The sequence below is a fragment of the Anabrus simplex genome, chromosome 1, assembly GCF_040414725.1.
Source record: "Anabrus simplex isolate iqAnaSimp1 chromosome 1, ASM4041472v1, whole genome shotgun sequence".
Taxonomy (NCBI): domain Eukaryota; kingdom Metazoa; phylum Arthropoda; class Insecta; order Orthoptera; family Tettigoniidae; genus Anabrus; species Anabrus simplex.
In genome coordinates this window covers 64,529,540-64,550,824 of record NC_090265.1, presented here as the reverse complement: position 1 = coordinate 64,550,824, position 21,285 = coordinate 64,529,540, and the positions used below count along the sequence as shown (strand labels likewise).

Here is a 21,285-nt window from a genome sequence, read left to right as displayed (position 1 = left end):
TTTTTTCCCCAACTTTCATCCCTTTCGAACCACTCCTTCTTGGTGTTGCATTTGCTCTGTCAGTCAGTGTATTTTGGCCTCGTGCAATAGATATGATGTACACGATTCCAACTGTCACTGGGACTGTCACCAATCAGACTAGCGACCCCGTAAACTGTGGACTCAACACAAATATCGGTCATTTTGGACACATTCTTGTTCAGCCCTTATCAATCCCCAGAGCTTGCACTTAAACTGCATCCAGAGTGTCACTGATCGGAGCGACTCAGAAAACTATGGATTCGACACTATTTTGTGTTACATTACCACAACATTCCCATGTCGAGCTCCATGGCTAAATGGTTAGTGTGCTGGCCTTTGGTCACAGGGGTCCCGAGTTCGATTCCCGGAAGGGTCAGGAATTTTCACCATAATTTGTTAATTCCCCTGGCACGGGGACTGGGTACCAAACGATCCAAAAGTTGAAAGCTGAACAAGCATCTGGGATTGGTAAGATTTCTGGGGACATATTAAAGGCAACGGGTTGGGATAAAGTGCTGTCTATCTGATATATTATGTGATTACTGCTTCATGAATGGAGAGCAGCTATAGTATCATTTCATTCTCATCACGACTCGCAGGTCGCCTACGGGAGTCAAATCAAAAGACCTGCACTAGGCCTCTCCGGAGGCCACACGCCATTATTATAACATTCCCATCCCTAGAGGAGCTAGGGGTGGTTTACCCCCATAATATTTGTCTCCAGATAGTAAGTCATAAGTGTACCAAGTTTGATGGAAATGACTCCAGTGGTTTAGGATGAGATGTGGTAAGGTACTTCATAAAACATGGCGACGTGTCCCCATCCTCCTATATACAGCATTTCTTACCGGACTGTCATGATACAGCGTTAAGTCACTGTCGCCTAGCGACAATCTGTCCATCAAGGTTGATTCAAATCTTGGTGCGGCTTTGTAATTAAATTAATTACATAAAATTAGCTGCCTGCTGTCATTTCTTGATGGATACAGTACTTTTGCATCCATCTCTTGGCACAGGCCAGAGTAAAGTGTAGCTTCCACCGAAGTCCCAGTCAACATCCATGGCTGTGACAATATGGAAGTTGCTGGGGTATGGGTAGTGCTGAGTAATGACATTCAGAGCATGGCTAGTGCATCTGAATGTTAAAAAAGGTTCTGCTCATAGGGTCAGTCGTGCTGCAATAGTACTTTCTGACCCAGTGAGGAAAGCAATGACAAACTACCTCACGCCTCATCTTGCCTAGTACGCCTCATTTTGGTGCTGCCATTGGTTTTTGGGGTTTCCTTATAACCGCATAACCTGTGGTGGTGCTATTTGAGGATCCAACCAGCCTCTGGGCTGATGACCTAACAGACAGACAGACATAAAATTACTCGTCATAAAAATTTACTTATCGGATTTTGTTCAAACCACTTCCTAAACCCTCTCAGGAGTAATACGAACTAATTGTGACGTTTTCAGCGAAATCGATCCAGTAGTTTTTGAGTCCATTCGAGACGAACAAACAGTTATTCGTTCTTATATATTAGATCTTTCACTTTCACAGTTTGCACAGAGAAGTCTTTAAAAAGCCAATAGGGAAATTTACAGTAGGCCTATATTGTGATGAGAGAAAATGTCCTTTCTTAAGAAAAGCCTTCTTTGCTTGTGCCAGTTTGTTAACTGAACAATATTATGTAATGGATCAACGAAGTTGTTAAAAACCACGTGAAAAATATTGTAACATAATAGTTTATGGTTGAGTGGTCATAGCTAGGTGTACTGTACTGACACCACGATGTCCTAATCCCATACTTGAAGGAACATCTTATTTACAAATAAAAATCCATCAATTGGTCACGATGTTTTGATGTTTTGACACACGCGTATAACATGTGAACTGTTATCTGAGAAGGTATGTGGAGTATTTGATGACGTCTGCACGAAGTGCAAATACCTTTAATTACGTGTCCGACCACACTTCAATAACAAGTTCAGCTGCCAAACTGTCTTCAGATGAGTCACTTCCAACTGAAGCTTTTCCTTTGTCTTTTTCTTGGCCCCGGCTAATTAAAAACTCGGCGAGGCATGTGTCGTTCCTTTCAACAGATTTACACCAACCCTTCACAAACCCTACAGAAGAGCATAATGCAGACTCGATAGTCAAGCACTGCAGCATGCAGCACAACAGTTCAAAACTGTAACTTATAAAACGAGCATAGGTCTACAGGCTGAGTGAAAGGTTCGTATACCCTTGACTTCACTGAAAATCCACGGCCTGTTTCCAGTCATTTGACCGGGTCGGAAATGGGATGAATGAAGCCCCCATTTAGCGGCGAAGATAGAAATTGTGCCGGCTGCTGGAGCCTGTCGCACTGCACTGGGGCAGTGATTAATGACTGACAAATGAAATGAAATTATATTGGAGAGTATTTCTGGAATGAAATATGGTAGGGAAAACTGGAGTACCCGGAGAAAATCCTGTCCCTCCTCCGCTTTGTCCATTACAAATCTCACATGGAGTGACCGGGATTTGAACCACGGTATCTAGTGGTGAGAGGCCGACGCGATGCCGCCTGAGCTACGGAGGCTTTACTAGACTTAACTTCACTATAAAATGACAATACATTCACCTGTTATGACAGATCCATAACATCCGTATGCATTCCTCTGTAATATTTGCAGAGACATTTGCGTCTCCAGGTCCGTTTGCTCATTTTCCGTAGCATTTGTGGAGTCACAGCGGTGAAAACATTCCTCGTCGTAGACATGATATAGGCTTTTTGGCTTAAATTATTTACGTTTCACAGAAAACTTGGCCTTATTTTCTTGACGCGACATAAGTCCAAAAAGCTTATATGATGTCTACAGTTACGGGTCGTGAAAGCATGAATGGGAACATTCCTGTCGTCGATTGTAACACAGCGCCCTTTGCTGGCATCTGGCTTTGTGATACGCCAAAGATAACTGTCTGGAGTGGAGAGAGCTGGGCTTCGTGGTAGTTATGGTAAAGGTGGAGGAAAGTTCTCGGATCGCCGGCCAATCCACTTGTTTAGGAAAAGCTTTACAATTGGCTTACGTCGCACCGACATAGAATGGTCTTATGGCGACCACGGAATAAGAAAGGGCTAGGAGTGGGAAGGAAGCGGCCGTGGCCTTAATAAAGGTACAGCCCCAGCATTTGCCTGGTGTGAAAATGGGAAACTAGTGTAGATATCGAGCTCAAATATTATTATTATTATTATTATTATTATTCTATTATTATTATTGTACGATCGTGATTATTACTATTATTTCTTGTATGTTTAGCTGTGAAGTGTTACATCCATTTAGTATTAGTAATACTATTATTTACGTAGCCGAATGATCGTATTATGTGTGAGGTTATGTCTTGGAACATACGTTGTACACAGACATTGATATCAGTTCCGTTAATGTAAATACCTGTAAATTAATATTATGTAATTTATTCTTACCTGTATATATAAATTGTAATCCATAATTGTGAAACACACTAACTTCCAGAATGGTAATACGGCACTAGAACAATTGAGAATATTCTATACATTGTAATATATGTATTGGACACTCTGGAATATTCAATAAGGCAGTTTTTTGTAATGTATCTTTTGGAAACCTGTCCAGGATATATATAAAGAGGCGATCTGGACAGTAAAGTCAGTTGTGGTTTGGAAGCTATTGGAAGAGGGTTATTGTTTAGTAGTACGTGGCTGACATGCCGAAGTTGGCAGTCTCCATGTTGAATTGATCGGTAGTCATCTATTTTCAATTGTGTTTGAAAGAGTAACCTCTGTGGTATTCGGTGTTAGTTGTCAACTGCTTAAAGATGGCGGCTTTGTTGATATTCTACAAGTTAAATGCATTTGTTTTGTGATACGGAGATGAAGGTTATGTGTGTATTAATTTGTGTATATATGTGAATAAAATTCATTGTAACAACTGACAGCATCTTGTGTGCGTCTGTAGGGATACGTTAGTACCCACTGTCTCCCAAATGCAAGCTCACAGCTGCACGGCCAACCCGCTCCGTAGGAAAGGCTCATTAAGACGCAATAGCAGACCGATGACAAAATAAGCTCGTGCGCTATCTTGTTGAAGACACATCTTAGCTAAGTCCTGGCACTGCTTCCACTTACTTGCGCTAGGCTCCTCACTTTGATCTATCCAATCCGATCTCCCTTGGCCAGTTCTCGTTCTTTTCTGACCCCGACGGTATTAGCTTTGCGAGGCTTAAGGAGTCTTACAATTTTACGCCCTTCGTGGCCCTTGTTTTTCTTTGGCCGGTATATTCATTTTTCGAAGTGTCGCATCCCTTCTATTTTTTCCGCTGGTTAGTGTTAATCGAGGATGATTGCCCATTTGTACTTCCTCTTAAAACAATAATCACCACCACCACTCGCCAGATATCCTTATTCTTTGGAATTCAAGAAACAACCATTCATTAACCATTCGCAGAAGCGTGAATTCTTCTTGGACTAAAAGTAAACATTCCTATCTTTAGAACTTCGACAAACAGCATATTCGCAGGTAAAACGTACCTTCTTTTTGTTTTCTCTTAATGAGAACAAGCGAAGAAGCAATTGGCATTCTTCTTGACACCGTGAGTCCAAATATGATAGCTCACTCATTCAGGACGAAAGGATTTGACTTATTTCACATGCGGTCTCTCATGTTGGAGTGCGGAATATCCAAGTTAGAAGCATGCATACCGGTTTAGAAGGTATCCCACCCCTAGGTGCATCCTTAATGGATCTTGTCGTAAAAGTCTTCCGTTCTCAAGCCAACAATGTTCTCTTGGATGGTGGCACCTTCCAAAAACACAGCTAAAAATTGGTCATCAATTGTGCAGTGTTGTTTGCCCAGTATACTGTCGTTCATCAATCCATACTACAGTCTCTAAATGTTCTTCAATCGAGTAAATCCTTAACCCTTAACTACTACGTTGACATTTTGTACCGATCGAATTGGCCATGCGGTTAGGGGCGCGAAGCTGTGAGCTTGCATTCGGGAGATAGTGGGTTCGAACACCACTGACAGCAGCCCTGAAGATGGCTTTCCTTGGTTTACCATTTTCATACCAGGCAAATGTTAGGGCTGTACCTTAATTAAGGCCACGTCTGCTTCCTTCCCACTCGTAGCCCTTTCCTATCCCATCGTCGCCATAAGAACTATCTTGTGTCGGTGTGACGTAAAGTCAATTGTAAAAAAAATAACATTTTGCACTTTATTTACTGACGCGATGTTACAGATCACTACTGGAAATATGGGCTAGAAAATGCCAAAGTATCAATTTGGATGTATTATGTATTCTAATAAAGCACACCTTACTGAATTAAAATACTTGAAATATAAGCAGATAATTGCAATATTAAAGCACCAAAGATAATAGTACTTGTGAGGTTTAAGGAAAATATCCAAGTAGAGGACGTTACAAATACTGGCGAAGTACTATAATGTATCCATGATAATAAAGTTATTTACCAAACGATCCAAAAGTTGAAAGCTGAACAAGCATCTGGGATTGGTAAGATTTCTGGGGACATACTAAAGGCAACGGGTTGGGATATAGTGCTGTCTATCTGATATATTATGTGATTACTGCTTCATGAATGGAGAGCAGCTATAGTATCCCCAGTGTACAAGGGAAAGGATGTTTAACATAAAGCGGATAAGTACAGGCCAGTCGGCTTGACAAGTGTTGCGTGTAAGCTCTGAGAAAGCATTCTTTCTGATTATAGTATACACGTTTGCGAAATTACTAACTGGACTGATAGAAGGAACGACCAGCACCTTTTATCCACACCAATAAGTCACATGTGACGCCACCCGACTGATTAGTTACGTGAACAAAGGGATTTTCATAACACTTCCCAACCGGACGCGTTCATTTCAGCTGTTTACCTGGATCGGAGCAGAATACCTTTTCGTCCAACCAGATTGTAATTTCCTGTCGTGGAGTAACATTTTCTTGTAGTGCAAAGCTTGCGCGAAGTTCTATGTCGCCCCTTTTTTGCAGCTCGGCGTCTCTGAATACCGGGGGATGTTGAGTTGGGCCCACGAGTTCGAAGTGAGGATCGAATTGCCCCCGTGGATCTGCCTCCAGTAGTCACAACTTTTGGAAATCGGTTGAAAAATACAGTAAAACAAAGTTTTGGAATCAGTCAAACATACAATTAAAATAAATTTTAAATGCGGTGTAGAGTCCGTACTTAAAAGTAGTTTAGTAAGTTAGGTTTAGTGATTAAGTCATGATTTAATCATGAATGAACTTTTTAACCTTATTTCCTATTTGTTAAAAAGACGCTTTAATTAAGACGTTATTATGGCAATCATTGCATGGGGATGTAATCATTTCAATACCTGTTTTTAACTGATATTAAGTTTAAATTTTGATACTTGTTAATATTAAGAAGGACATTAAAATAATAAAAACTAGTGGCCCAACAATAACAAATGGAGAAACCTACCACACTGAACAGGGGCGCAACTAGACCTCGACCCTTCAAGGATCGACGGTAATCTGCAGGGGAATGGTTTGACCGTAGGCACACTCGAACGTGTCCCTGAATACCTACAACATGGAGTCGGTGACTCGAGGTAGTCGGTCAGGCTTACTGGCAGTCCAGTGCGGTAATCGCACTACCTATAGTCGCAAACAGAGAATTGTTCAAAGTTCTTCCAGGAGCCTTGTTATGTTTCCTATGATCTAGCATTCCTTATTTACTTCGTTCTTGTCATATTTGTATCCATCACCAAACTGTCTTAAGACTGCATAGTATTGCTCGAGCTATTGTTTGGGCAGTGGCATGGAAGCCTCCCACATGCCAACAATACGACCTCTATTCACTTGTCATAACATAGGAACGATCTTACAGTATAACGACATTTAGGCCTCCACAGAATCAGTATGGCAATACACACGCTGCGATTTCGACACTACCCCTTCACTCCCTTCCCTTCTTTACAGTAGGTTCGAACCCCACTGTCGGCAGCCCTGAAAATGGTTTTCCGTGGTTTCCCATTTTCACACCAGGCAAATGCTGGGGCTGTACCTTAATTAAGGCCACGGCCGCTTCTTTCCCACTCCAGCCCTTTCCTGTCCCATCGTCGCCGCAAGACCTATCTGTGTCGGTGCGACGTAAAACAACTAGCTTCTTTACAGTACTGGAGTGGAGTGGAGCAGTGTTGATTGTTTATGTCGGAACACCATTTCTGTGCATGCATGTAACCACACGAGCACCTCGTTAGGACTTGATACCACTGAGAAAGAAGGGTCATCTACAATCTACAGAATGTAACAAACTACCGGAAAAAAAAAAATCCAAGATTGGATCATTTGTAGTTGAGAATAAAAATGTATTACATCAAATTGGGCCCGGAAATGCCTAGTTTCTAAGTGTTGGTGAATTCAAATGGGGTTATCTTCTTGAATTACGATACTTTTAAGTCCAATATTCAAAATGTCTACCCTGTGTCTGTTTACAGGCCTCGGTTCGTCCTCTTATCGACTTCTGAAAGGGCTTCGACATTCCTCATGGGGTTCCTATTGTCTGATTATAGGCTTCACAATTTACTCCCAGAGGGCCTCGCAGCATCGTTCAATGAGGAATTTATTCCTGAAATTTTCCCCGGTATTTTCTTACACCCTCAGTGGTGTAGTAGTTAGTGTGATTAGCTGCCACCCCGAAGGCCCGGGTTTGATTCCCGGCTCAGCCATGAAATTTGAAAAGTAGTACGAGGATTGGAACGCAGACCACTCAGCCTCGAGAGGTCAACTAAGTAGAGGGGATTCGATTCCCATCTCAGCCATCCTCGAAGTGGTCTTCCGTGGTTTCCCACTTCTCCTCCAGGCAAATGTCGGGATGGTACCTTAAGGCCACGGCCGCTTCTTTCCCTCTTCCTTGTCTATCCTTTCCGATCTTCCCATCCCCCCTCCACAAGGCCCCTGTTCAGCATAGCAGGTGAGGCCGCCGGGGTGGGGTACTGGTCCTCCTCTCCAGTTTTATCCTCCGACCCAAAGTCTGGCGCTCCAGGACACTACCCTTGAGGCGGTAGAGGTGGGATCTCTCGCTAAGTCCGAGGGAAAAACAAACCCTGGACAGTAAGAAAGAATGAAAGAAAGAAAGAAAGAAAGAAAGAAAGAAAGAAAGAAAGAAAGAAAGAAAGAAAGAAATATTTTGTTACATTCTGTATACAAAAAAATCAGTCTGCAGTGATAACAATCGAGGGCTATGAATAAATGGCAGCTATCAAGAAAGGAGTGAGGCAGGGCTGCAGTTGTCGTCACCACCACCACCACCACCACCCCTCCTTTTCAATGTTTATACAGAGTGTAACAATAAGATACGCCAAGACTTTTAGGGAACACGCAGAAGAAAATAGTAACCGGTCTGGAAACGCTGTATTTCCATGTTAGAATTTCTACAACTCTACATAATACATTAATCATGGGTAACACGTCAATTGGCGTTAACTAGACGAGATGTTGCAGCAGGCATAACTTGAATTAGACAAGGGGTGTCTGGACATTTGCCGTCACCACAAAATCACTGACATTTGCGGTCACTGAGATGTGTTTTGTGTCCGGGTTGTGTCGGCCGAGGTGCGTGATGCATCTGCCTCCGGGGAAGTGCGGCCATCAGTCTAGTCGACCAAAATATTATGTGTACTCGAGTTTGGAAATAAGCAATAGGTTTACAGAAAATGTAATAACACCATCATTTTCCTCGTTTCATTTCACGTTAGATCATGTAGGTTTGGAATGTGTAATTTATTTTTTAATATTATTTATCGCAGGTGGAACACAAAAAGTGCCCTTTTTAAGCGTGTTTCAACCATGCGTCAACTTTAAGACATTGTTTCTCAAAAAACCGGCATGTGTTTTTAAAACATAACATTCTGCAATTTATAAACAAAGTATAATACATCCCATGTTAATAGTTGGTTTCGATCAGATGTGAAGTATTTCTTTGCCTATTGTCCTCAGTCTCCTTTACACTTGTTCATCTCCTTCAGACACACACAGGTGACGATGCCATGTTGACTTTCCGTATACTTTATGTACATATAACGACTGTAGTTTGCACAACGATTTGCCTTATTAGTAACTGTCAATCCCATTACAGCACACGACAGTAAATACTTAGGCTGGATAATAAATGCGCAAAAACGTAAAAGAAAGTCCGCAAAAATTAATTTTCTTTACCGCAAAAAAGTTTTTTTTTTCATTACAGCAAAAGATAGATTTATAACAGCGCTAAATCAAATTCCTAATTAAGTTTACAAACTAGGTGCAAGTTTTGCAACTCCGCGTTTATTCTATCCCATACTGCATACTTAACTATTGCTGCTGGTAGATGGCGCTAGATCGAAGATTGTGTGTTGACTCTATGGCCACAGGCGAAAGTTTCTGTAGATACAAAAGGTAGGCTGTATGGTGTGTTGCGTATCTCCATGTACGAAGTCTCGACGTCGAAGTGCATTTATCTTTTACTTGTCACTTTAAAGCGTTTAAAGAATAGACTTCATAAAAACTATTACAAATCGTGGAATGGATTGTAAAATTAAGGACAATTTTAAATACAGAAAGCAACGTAAAATGAGGACGGGGTGACATTTCGTGGAGGTGCACGGAAAAAAACGGTGTCAACTTTACAGACTAATGCGGAAATGAGTGAAATAATATATTTAAGAGACACCCATGATCATGAAAATAAGAGCTAGGGTTATTGAACCACATGTTATGCGGAATAATTGCAAAAGAAAAGCGTGTGATGAACTGTACAACCTAGTAAAATAATACGAGCAGAATTATCTAAGTCAGCTAGCTATGAAATACAGAAAAAGGAGACGACTAATTTTCGTTTATCATTGTAGAGAACCCGAAGGAAACAGAGTCCCCCTCATCCTCGTACAACAAACGAGGCATTAGGGCAGTTCAACAGTTTAGATATTTTAACAAATCGAGACGAAAGGCTCTGCTTCGTATAACTGGAAAATAAAACAGTATTTTTCACTTGTGAACAAAATCTGCAATGTCTGTGTAGTGACATGCGTACTGTATCAGCGGATCCGCCAAAACACTTTCATCAGCTTTACACGTTACATACATATACTAACTTGGGGGGGGGGGGGGGGGCTTGGCGGTCAGTAGACGCAAAGTGGGTCTCGGCCCGTAAGTGCTGTCGGCTGGTCCGTAGTCCAACAGTTCTGCACTCTGACCGGCCAACTGAGCAGAGGAGGGGTGGCCACGGCTGTACCGTGGCTCTACGCCTCTGTATTCCGGAGACGGGACAGGCTGGACCTCACGGCTGCCTCCTACCGTCGGCTGTCCTGAGAATGTTTTTCCGGGGTTTACCATTCTCCTGCTCTAAGGCGAATGCCGGGACAGTTCCTAGTATAGGCCACGGCCGCCAACCCCCTCACCTTCTCCGAGCGTCTCCTTCACCGTAAAAAATCTCCTGGCCTGAGAGACGGCGTTACCGTCTAAGAGGCCGGCCGCCCCCTTCAGGGAAGGAATGAAAACATTTTAGTAGTAGTAGTAGTAGTAGTAGTAGTAGTAGTAGTAAGTAGTAGTAGTAGTAGAGTATTGGCCAGAGAGTAGATGTTCCCCACTAGGTGGCCCGCCTCCCCCTTCAGGGGAGGAATGAAAGCTTGAATAGATAGATACCTTGGGGTATGTCCAAGTTGCTTTTCGTTTAATATTATTAAAAAAAACTGTATCAGCGTACGAATGCACGTGGAACGGTATTCGTAGTTCGTGCACTGACAATTTTAACCCTGAAACATTAATCTTAGATTTCGAATTTGCAGTTCATGTGGCGGAACAGAAAGTGTTTCCAAGTGTTAACATTAAAGGCTTCAGTTTTCACTTAAGTCATGCATGGTATCGAAAGATAGTCGAACTTGGACTTCGTTTTGAGTATACCAATCCTCAATCAGAAGTCTGAAAGTTTCTGAAATATATGTTTGGTTTGAGATTTCTACCTCCAATCACAGTCAGTTTTTTTTTTCTAGACCAAGTACTTGAAAACTATCTAAGTGAAGATGCTTAATTTCCCCCTAATTTATGGACCAGTATACCAACAGATGAAATCAGAACTACAAATGGTGCGGAGTCGTTTCATCGACATTTAAAACAACAATTTTACAAACATCATCCTTCTATCCACGAGTTATTGAAGGCTTTAAAGCAATTGCAAAGCGGAACTTACCTGTGCTTTAACACAGTGCATAATAAAATAAAAATAAATAGACGTGACCATGAAAATCACCGGGTTGCTATTGAATTATGGGACAAATATCAACGTGGTGAGTTACCGTTACTGGAGTACGTAAAAAGAACTCCACATCGGTCCCCACTCTAGGATAAGTGTTTCACCTGGACAAGCAGCGTGCTGCGCTGCCAGTTTTAAAGGTAAGCTGTTGTACACTTTATATTTGCGGTAGTGATTTCTAATATTTTGCTTTAAAGATATATGCAATTTTTCGGTAATGGAAATAGGAAGTTTTGCGGTAAAGCCAGGCTGCTTTCCGGAAATGCAATCTTCCGAATACTTATGCCAGGAACTTTCAATACAAAATGGTGTCTGTAGCTGAAGGTATCAGTCACTAAATAATTCACGCGAGAGAAGATAATTGTTCTCGAAGAGAGTGAGCAGGAGCCCAGGCAGGTTAGCGAGGATACCCCGAGATTAAGCTAATGAGGCCCACCCCATGCTGGAGTGACCGAAAATCTCTTATAACTGCTGTGGAATTCCTGCGAGTGGGCACAAGTATATTTCAGTGACAGTAAATCACCTTGACCGAAAATATCCGGCAACCGGACAAGGACGATCTGCGTCACCTTGTGGAATCTGACCCCCGACGTTTGCAAATCGTGATCGCCAGGTGTTCCTAATAAAGTGATCGGATAGCTGTACGAGTACATTCGATAGATGGTGGGTTCGAACTCCACCGTCGGCAACCCTGAATATGGTTTTACGTGGTTTCCAATTATCACTCCAAGTAGGTTAAATGTCAGAACTGTGCCTTAACTAAGCAAACGACCATTATTTGCGCAGTCCTAATCACAACGTCGCCGAAAACGAATGTGTGCTAGTGCGATGATAAAGAAGCAAACAAAAAAAAAGAAGAAGAAGCACAGGGCCTACATGAGACGCCGGGGCGTCGGAATATTTTCCCCCAGGTATTTTTAAACGTGCTGGAATCCATAAACACGGTGCAGTATTTCAATGTCCTCATATGCAGCCGAACAAGCAGAACCACTGAGGATGACCACCGGTTAATTCGAAGACAAATAATGTACTACCTAACGTAAGCCTAATATCTCCGTTAAACAAAGTTGACCATATGAACGACTTTTGGACGAACAGCAAGTGTGGAATATTTATTGTTTATATCTGTCCTGATCTTTTTCCGTATGCCTTTAAGTGTCTGGTTTATTGGTTTATCGTAGGCTTCTCTTTTATCCTATTTGTCATAATAATAATAATAATAATAATAATAATAATAATAATAATAATAATAATAATAATAATGAAAAGTGAAATGGCATATGGCTTTTAGTGCCGGGAGATCCCAGGACGGGTTCGGCTCTCCAGGTGCAGGTCTTTTGATTTGACTCCCGTAGGCGACCTACGCGTCGTGATGAAGATGAAAATAATGATGAAGACAACACATACACCCAGCCCCCGTGCCAGCGAAATTAACCAATGATGGTTAACATTCCCGACTCTGTCGAGAATCGAACCCGGGACCCCTGTGACTAAAGGCCAGCACACTAACCGTTTAGCCACGGAGCCGGAAATAATAATAATAATAATAATAATAATAACAATAATAATAATAATAATAATAATAATCTTGATCTTGTTTTTACGCCCCACTAACTATTTTGACGGTTTCGGAGACGCTGCGGTGCCAGAATTTTGTCCCGCAGGAGTTTCTACGTGCCAATAAATCTACCGACACGAGGCCGGCGTTTTTGAGCACAACTGGACTGAGCCAGGATCGAACCTGCCAAGTTGGGGTCAGATAACCAGCGCGTCAATCGTCTGAGCCAGTCAAGCAGGCATTTATTGGCATATTTAAGTATATGATGACTGCACAGTCAATAAATCCAAGAAATAAAAATAAAATATAAAATAAGGTAAGCCTGAGAGTGTAAATCTAATCGCAACAAAGCGCTCTAAGCATAGAATACAAATTTATTGTAAACTGCGCCCTAAAATAGAACTATTTCTTGCTTCCACGCTCAGTCAGTCCCCGGACTCAATCCTGTACCCTCTCCACAACTGGGGTTGACATACTAGACCAAAGTTGGACATAGTCAGTATCAAAATGAACCCCATGGCTCAGGAGGCAGCGCGCTGGCATCTCATCGCTGGGTTTCGTGGTTCAACTCCCGGCCGCTCCATATGAGATTTCTGCTGGACAAAGCGGAGGCGGGACAGGATTTCCTTCGGGCACTCCAGCTTTCCCCTGCCATCTTCCATTCCAGCAACACTCCAATATCATTTCATTTCAGCTGTCAGTCATTAATCATTGCCTCAGAGGAGTGCGTCAGGCTTCGGCAGCCGGCACAATTCCTATCCTCGCCGCTAGATGGGGCTTCATTTATCCCGCTCCTAACCCGGTCGAATGACCGGAAACAGGTTGGGGATTATTAATGTTTCGAACTTCAGGATGAGGATGAGTAGGCCACTTATTGCTACACATGACGTGGAAGATAATTACCTGGGTCCGGAGTTTGATGACATATCATCTTTTAACTGGTGCATCATAGACATTACTAACTTATACATACATTCTGATCATGGCCCCCTGAATACAGAACTGCCAATTTATTAAGTCATTTTTCGTCATTTTATGCCTTTTATACTTTTAGGTCATTTTTTCTCTTTTACCTAATTATATTTTTCATTTTCAGCAAATCTTTACATTTATTTTTTGTTTTAAAGTAATTTGCCTTTGTTCTGCTCCCTTATTTAGTCATTTTTATGTCTTTACGTTGGGTAATCTACATATCTGAATATCATTCGAGCTTTCAATAAAAGAGAACAGGCTTACTCAAACATCAAAAAGATCCATTACTAAGTTCGAAAACTGAAATAAAGTAACTTAACCTTCTACTACCAAAAGAAAAATACACACCAAACCCGATAGCTCAACAGGCCCGAAGGACCCTGGCTAGAGGCAAGCTTTTTTCGCATTAACGATAAATGCGACAAAAATATTTCGAAGAGATTTTGAAATATCTTAACGAATCATATGATTCTAGTTAAGAAATTAGTGATTTTGTTTTCGCGAATTAAAGCGACAAGGGCAGGTTAAAACGAAATTTACTTATTTTGCGGTAAATGCGAAAATACAGCGAAATTAATGGAAAATACCGATCTTGAATAGTATTCCAGTATCACGCGTGTGAAGGGAAACAGAATACAAAATAAGGATTTTTCATTTTGAAAGAAGCATCTCTTCGTATTAATATTCTATAAAACCCCTTAATGGTACGACCATGTAGGGTGAAAGGGTAATCTGTTATGTAATCTTGATTAGGACTAAGTTACAGTTCTAATCAAGATTACATAAGGAATAATGAAATGAATGAAGAAATGAAAACCTACAACCTGTTTTCCAGTCAGTGACCGGAATGAATGAATGAATGAATGAATGAATCCCCATCTAGGTGCGAGGATAGGAATCGTGCCGGCTGCAAGCTCTGGGGCAAAGATTAATGACTGACAAATGAAATGCAATGATATCGGGGAGTGTTGTTGGAATGAAAGATGACAGGGAAAACCGGAGTATCTGGAGAAAAACCGGTCCCGCCGCCGCTTTGTCCAGCACAAATCCCACACGGAGTGACCGGGATTTGAACCACGGTATCCAGCGGTGAGAGGCCGACGCGCTGCCGTCTGACCCACGGAGGCTCCTTGAAAGAAAATTACTACCGTATATTTCAAAATTCAGCCGGGATATTTTTCTACAGATTTTTCTATCTTGCTGTGAGCTAGTGAGATAGTGGGTTCGAAACCAACTAGTGGCAGCTCTGAAGATGTTTTTCCGTGATTTCCCCATTTTCTTACCAGGCAAATGCTGGGGCTATACCTTAATTACGGCCACGGCCGCTTCCCTCCCAATCCTAGCCCTTTCCTATCACATCATCCCATCGTCACCATAAGACCTATCTTTGTCGGTGCGACGTAAAAAAACTTGTAAAAACATTTTTTTCTATCTTTCTGAGAAATATGCAAAATGAAAAAGGCAGCAGATAAAATATTTATCATTCAGCAACATGCGGGTCACGACAAACACGTGGTATCCAGAATATCAGAGGACTGCAGCGATTGCGTAATATTCTAATAATGACGACGTACAGATGCTGAGTTAATTTACTTGTAAGAACTGATTTTTTAAAAAAAGACAAATAATAACATCTCAGGTGTTTCTGTATCTATTATTATTATTATTATTATTATTATTATTATTATTATTATTATTATTTGTTTAACGTCGTACAGATACTTCGATGGTTTTCGGCGACGGAAGGCTGGGAAAAGGCTAGGATTGGGAAGGTAGCGGCCGTGCCTTAATTAAGGTACAGCCCCAGCATTTGCCTGGGTGAAAATTGAAACAGTATTATTATTATTATTATTATTATTATTATTATTATTATTATTAATTGTATTTACTCCATTACGAATTAAAGGTACCGCGGACAATACAAATATTTTTTAAAAAAATAGTAAATGTTTATTTTCTTTCATATTTTTTGGGTTATTGACTCGCACATTTTAAGTGATTTTTTGGGAAGTTTTTCAGCATTTATTAGGTCATTAAAATACACTTTAATTCCAGAAGAATAAGGCAGACATGGGAGGCATATTTGCGGACGGTAGAAAATATGAAAGACTTCCTATATTGCCCTACGCTAGTTACTGGGACATCGTTTTAGAAGCAATCCCACAAAATATAATTTTAGAATGTCATCTGCTCAGCCAGCACAACTAACTTCCGACCGCGAGGACAATAAAGCTCCGCGCGTGAAGGGATCACATTATATATTTTTGGATATAAGCCAAAACGATAAAAAAAAGACGTAACTCCAACGATTTAATATCATCCTGTTATCCAAATATTTTAATATAATATTTTAATGAAGTTATAGTTATACCTCAGCTACAATATCACATGTAAACAAAGACACGCACTCGTGAAGAACGTTCCAAAGCTCAGTCGATGATAGGCAATGACGAGGCATAAATGACAGAATCTACTCCTCATACCAAAGCCAAATGTTCCTCCAAAGAACTCTAGTGACTCTACTTAGAAAACTACTCTAGCCTACTCTACTTACGGTACCTACAAAAGTAGTGTCTTAACATTTCGCTGGCGTCGAAGATAATGATTTACCGATAAAACATAACATGCATGAATGATAAATACAAAATTATAAATAATACATTGCATATAGCATAATCTTAACTGACTGAATGACAAGTTTCTGTTATCTGTTCACCGACTACTGTATGAGAAATACAATGACAGTACCCGGTACCGGTGTTAACATGGCATACCTTCTCTCTCTCCAGGTACTTGACTGCTAGAGCTGTCTCCGTCTCCAACATCGTCGAAGGGATGAGGGAAGTTCTGAGGACGCTCCGGGCCGCCTACTACAGCTTCTTCCATTTTCCGATACAGTCCTTCAGCACACACGATTCCAGCAACAGCTGATGGAATGACACACCCCTTCCTCTAACCGGCCAACAGCAGGCTTAACTATGCTGTAGCGCGTGTTGTCATGATCCAGGAGGCCGCGAGGCGATAGTAAAATATTTCAGCCAGGAATTCAAGATTGCCAACATACCCAACAATTTTCACCGATTCATTCATTTGAGAATGGAGCCGATAAAACTCCATTGAACTATTTCGTGTCAGAATGAACGCATTGTTCAGTATAAGTCGAGAACAATATTTCTTTACCCAGTTGATTCAAGGATTGACGTAACCTTAAATAAGTGATTTTGTTTGTGAATATTGACGTGTCGGCCTGCTGCAACTTTATTGTGCTTTTTGTGCAAGTACGCATGACAGCTGATTTCGTTTCGTATGTCTGGCTAGAATGTATGATTAAAACTTGTCTGTGTTGTCTACGTTTTAATTTTAATGAAGGAGTACCAATTGTGATTCATAGTGCATTTTCACAGAGAGGTACAATCAATACTAGTATGCTTCAGGCAGCAGACGCACGATTCCTTTTCTTTAAGAGCATTGACTCGGAGTATTTTAATGAAATATTTTGTTTATTTGCACGAAAGAACGCCAGGCCATTGTTCTTACCGGTTCTGTTTTTCGTGTAAGTGTAGCCCATTTGCGAAAAAATAGGCTATTCCTATCGCGTAATTCATAGATACAAGTTGGCCTTAAGATACGTTTCAATTACTGTACCGGTATCTCAAAATTTGTGTTGTCATAGTGCCTTGTTATTTACATGCATTGATTTGAGTCTTGGACTGGACTAGATGCCCCAGGACTGCACAAGTGATTCGGGAGGTGGTGGGTTCAAACTCCACTGTCGGTAGCTCTAAAGATAGTTTTCCGTGGTTTCCTATTTTCACAACTTCTTTAAAAATCCTAACCTTTTCCTATCCCATCATCACCATAAGACCTGTCTAGGTGTCGGTGCGACATAAAACAAATAGTAAGGAAATATTTTATGCTTTTACTATGGTATTTGTTTTTTTACACATTTTATATAGTGAATGAGGTCATTTTAATTCTGCTCAGTGCTGTTTCTGGCTGTTGATAAGTAATTAAACGTAGAAATTAATAAAATGTAACTCTTATAGCCTTTATGTTCATACCGGTACTCTTAACTTGTTTATAATACTGAGGCTATCCGTGGACTCCTCCTATGTCCTTTCTCCAAATCACAATTTCATCAGCAATATTATTGTGTCCATTTTTGTACCTTCATGAATTCCTTGCACTACCCTTCATCATATCATTCATCAGAATAAAATTATAAATGATAAAGGTGATCGTACATCTAATAGCTTCAAAACAATTAAGTATCGGTAATATGTACCATAGACCATAGCTTCCAGCATTGATGTACAGGTCTATTCACTTACATCGAAATAACTTATGATACATTGAAAATATTAATATTGTGTTCCACATTCTTAAATGCTATACAGAACTCATAAACCATTGTCCGTGGGATTGTTGGTAACAGAGATATCAACACCAATTTCGTTCCCTTAACCAGAAGAAGGCCTACACTAGTCCACCATATGGGGCTGGGCCTTGTCGGATCACAGGAACCTTATTACAAGTAATAAATTTCATCTTGATCTGTGGTGGAGTTATTATTACGTTTGAGAACTTCCACCTTTCCACCACTTTAAAATCTTACGATTTTCTTAGATTACAATAACATTAATTTATTAAAAACATTTTTTTGTAGGTACATGTTACATTTTCTATGGAAAAAGTCTTCAGCTGTGATCTTGAATGATAATTAAAATATATACAAAAACACAAGTAACATAGGTAAAACATAATATTAAAAACAACTTGTCCTTGACACACACAGATATAACACTATGAGGAAAGCAGCCTTGAGCGCAGTAGGAGGCCTGGTGTGAGTCAGCCGTGAGGAATCTCAGATGATTTGGATGCAACCAATGGATTACTGGAAGTTCATTGAAAAAACAGTGTTATTTAAATATAAACGTTTAATTTACTGAAAAGAAAGTTAAATAATACTGTGTAAAGTAAAACAATACAGTATTTCATCTGAACGATCAATCAAAGACTGACAGACTCCAGAATATTGAAAGAAGAATTGGAAGAACCTGCATCAACAAAAAAATACTAGAAAGATAGACAGTGGCGGATAGTACCCAACAAAGTCGTGTACAAAGTGTTGGAACCAATTACCGATACTACGTGTGAGAGGAGACTGGGATTCTTTGGACACATAATGAGAATGCAGGATGCAAAACATCTGAAACAACTCTTACAGTATAATCTAAACTCAAATAATACAACAACAGGATGCAAATGAATCAGAGAAATTAGAGAGGATCTGAAGGAAATTGGGCCGGCCCCGCAGTGTAGGAGTAGCGTGCCTGCCTTTTACCCAGAGGCCCCGGGTCAGGGATTTTTACACCCCCGTTGGTGGGGGAGGTAGAATAACACCCACGCTATCCCCTGCCTGTCGTAAGAGGCTGCTAAAAGGGTGTACAGGGGCTCTGAACTTTTGAGCGTGGGTTGGTGACTACTGGGCCCTCAGCTGAGTTCTGGCATTGCTTCCACTTACTTGCGCCAGGCTCCTCACTTTCATCTATGCTATCCGACCTCCCTTGGTCAACTCTTGCTCTTTTCCGACCCCGACGCTATTAGGTTTCCGAGGGCTAGGGAGTCTTTAATTTTCACGCCCTTCGTGGCCCTTGTCTTTCTTTGGTCGATACCTTCATTTGTCGAAGTGTCGGATCCCTTCCATTTTTTCTCTCTGATTAGTGTTATATAGAGGATGGTTGCCTAGTTGTACTTCCTCTTAAAACAATAATCATCACCACCACCTCAGGGATTTTTACTGGATCTGAGGACTGGTTCGAGATCCACTCAGCCTATGTGATTGTAATTGAGGAACTATCCGACAGTGAAATGGCGGCATCGGTCTACGAAGCCAAGAATAACGGCCAAGGGGATTCATCGTGCTGATAACACAACACCTCATATATTGTAGGCCTTTGGGCTGAGCAGCGGTCGCTTCGTAGGCAATGGCCCTTTGGGGCTGTTGTGCCGTGGGATTTGGTTTTTTTGAAGGAAATTGGCCTTAAACCAGAAGACATAACAGATAAGATAAAATTAAACAAAAAATAAAATAAATCCAGGACACAAACATCTACTTCATACTCAAAATAAAGAAACTCACACCACAAAGGGGATAAAAATTGGAATACTTGAAAAAATACTGGGAGGGCCTCAAGGCCTAAACAGGCCCTTCGAAGAGGTTTGGATAACGGACTGACTAAAGTGATCCTATGCGGTTGTAAAATTGATAGATTTTTAATTTACAATTGGCTTTACGTCGCACTGACACAGATAGGTCTTATGGCGACAATGTGATGGAAAAGGCTAAGAGTGGGAAGGAAGCAGCCGTGGTCTTAAGTAAGGTGTGGAAACCATGGAAAACAATCTTCAGGGCAGCCCACAGTGGGGTTCGAACCCACTATCTCCTGAATGCAAGCTCACAGCTGCGTGACCCAATTGATAGAGGAAAGACATTTTAATGAAGGTATTTTATTTAATGAACAGCTGTTTATAATCATTTCCGTACAGGCCATGGGGGCCCTTGGAAGGGTGGAAGGTAAGGGCTTCCACTATCTGTAACCTCAGCACTTGGTGGGGTAAAGTGGTTAGCTCTACGCCTAACCGCCTTTGGCCCCGGGTATTAACCCAGTACTCATTTTTGGTGTAGCCTGAGTGAACCTCAGGGCCATGTGCACCTCCAGAAGTGGAAATCTTGTTTCTTACATTTTTCGACCACCTAATGGGGAATCAAACCCAGTCCTTCCGGGCAAATTGAGCACTTCTTTACCACCTCAGCCAGGGAACCCCTACAGCAATTTATAACCATGATTAACTTCTTTAAAGCCCATCTAAATAAACAGGCAATGACACCTTCTGTTATCTTTAACATCAGCTGGTATGCAAATAGCATCACAAAAACTGCAGAATATTGTAAAAAGTGGAATTTAAAAAGCAAAATTAAGAAAACATAAGTTACCATATGTTATATAAAAAGGAAAATAAACTAAAGAGAAAATAAAAGTGGTGGTTAGAAGGTGTAGAGTTAGTCAGTAAGATAGAATATTGTGGCACCATACACAACCATTAACTCGGCTCAAGGGAGATAGGGTCACCTTACCTATTCCTCCACTTGAGTAATTCCTGTTTGGCACGTCCACGTCGCGGGGGGGAGCACCCTACACTTCAGTAGGCCGGAGTGATAGGATGGCTGAGTTCAGTCGGGGACCCAGTCCTGTGGCGTATAACACAGAACCCATGCCCAGAGATATGGGTGCAGACCTCAACGGCAGTAAAGGCGGAAGTGAAAATCACTGGTATGGTGGATCTGGCGGAAGAGGCAATATCTGATCCCTGAGATCTGACTCAGGACCTGCTGCCTTGCAGGTTGATAGGGGACTATTAAAGGCTAAGGGATATAACCCTGACAGAAAAATCTTC

The 21,285-nt window shown here is 41.2% G+C and overlaps 1 protein-coding gene across 1 annotated transcript in view; it reads right to left on the bottom strand.

Moving 5' to 3' along the window:
• The window catches only part of AMPdeam (AMP deaminase), a 676,053-nt gene extending 659,222 nt beyond the window's left edge, over positions 1–16,831 (bottom strand). The window contains exon 1 of the mRNA XM_067156162.2: positions 16,602–16,831. Coding sequence (XP_067012263.1) covers positions 16,602–16,713 — 112 coding nt within the window. The 5' untranslated portion in view covers positions 16,714–16,831. The remainder of the gene's footprint in view (positions 1–16,601) is intronic.
• Between the last annotated feature and the right edge of the window lie 4,454 nt (positions 16,832–21,285).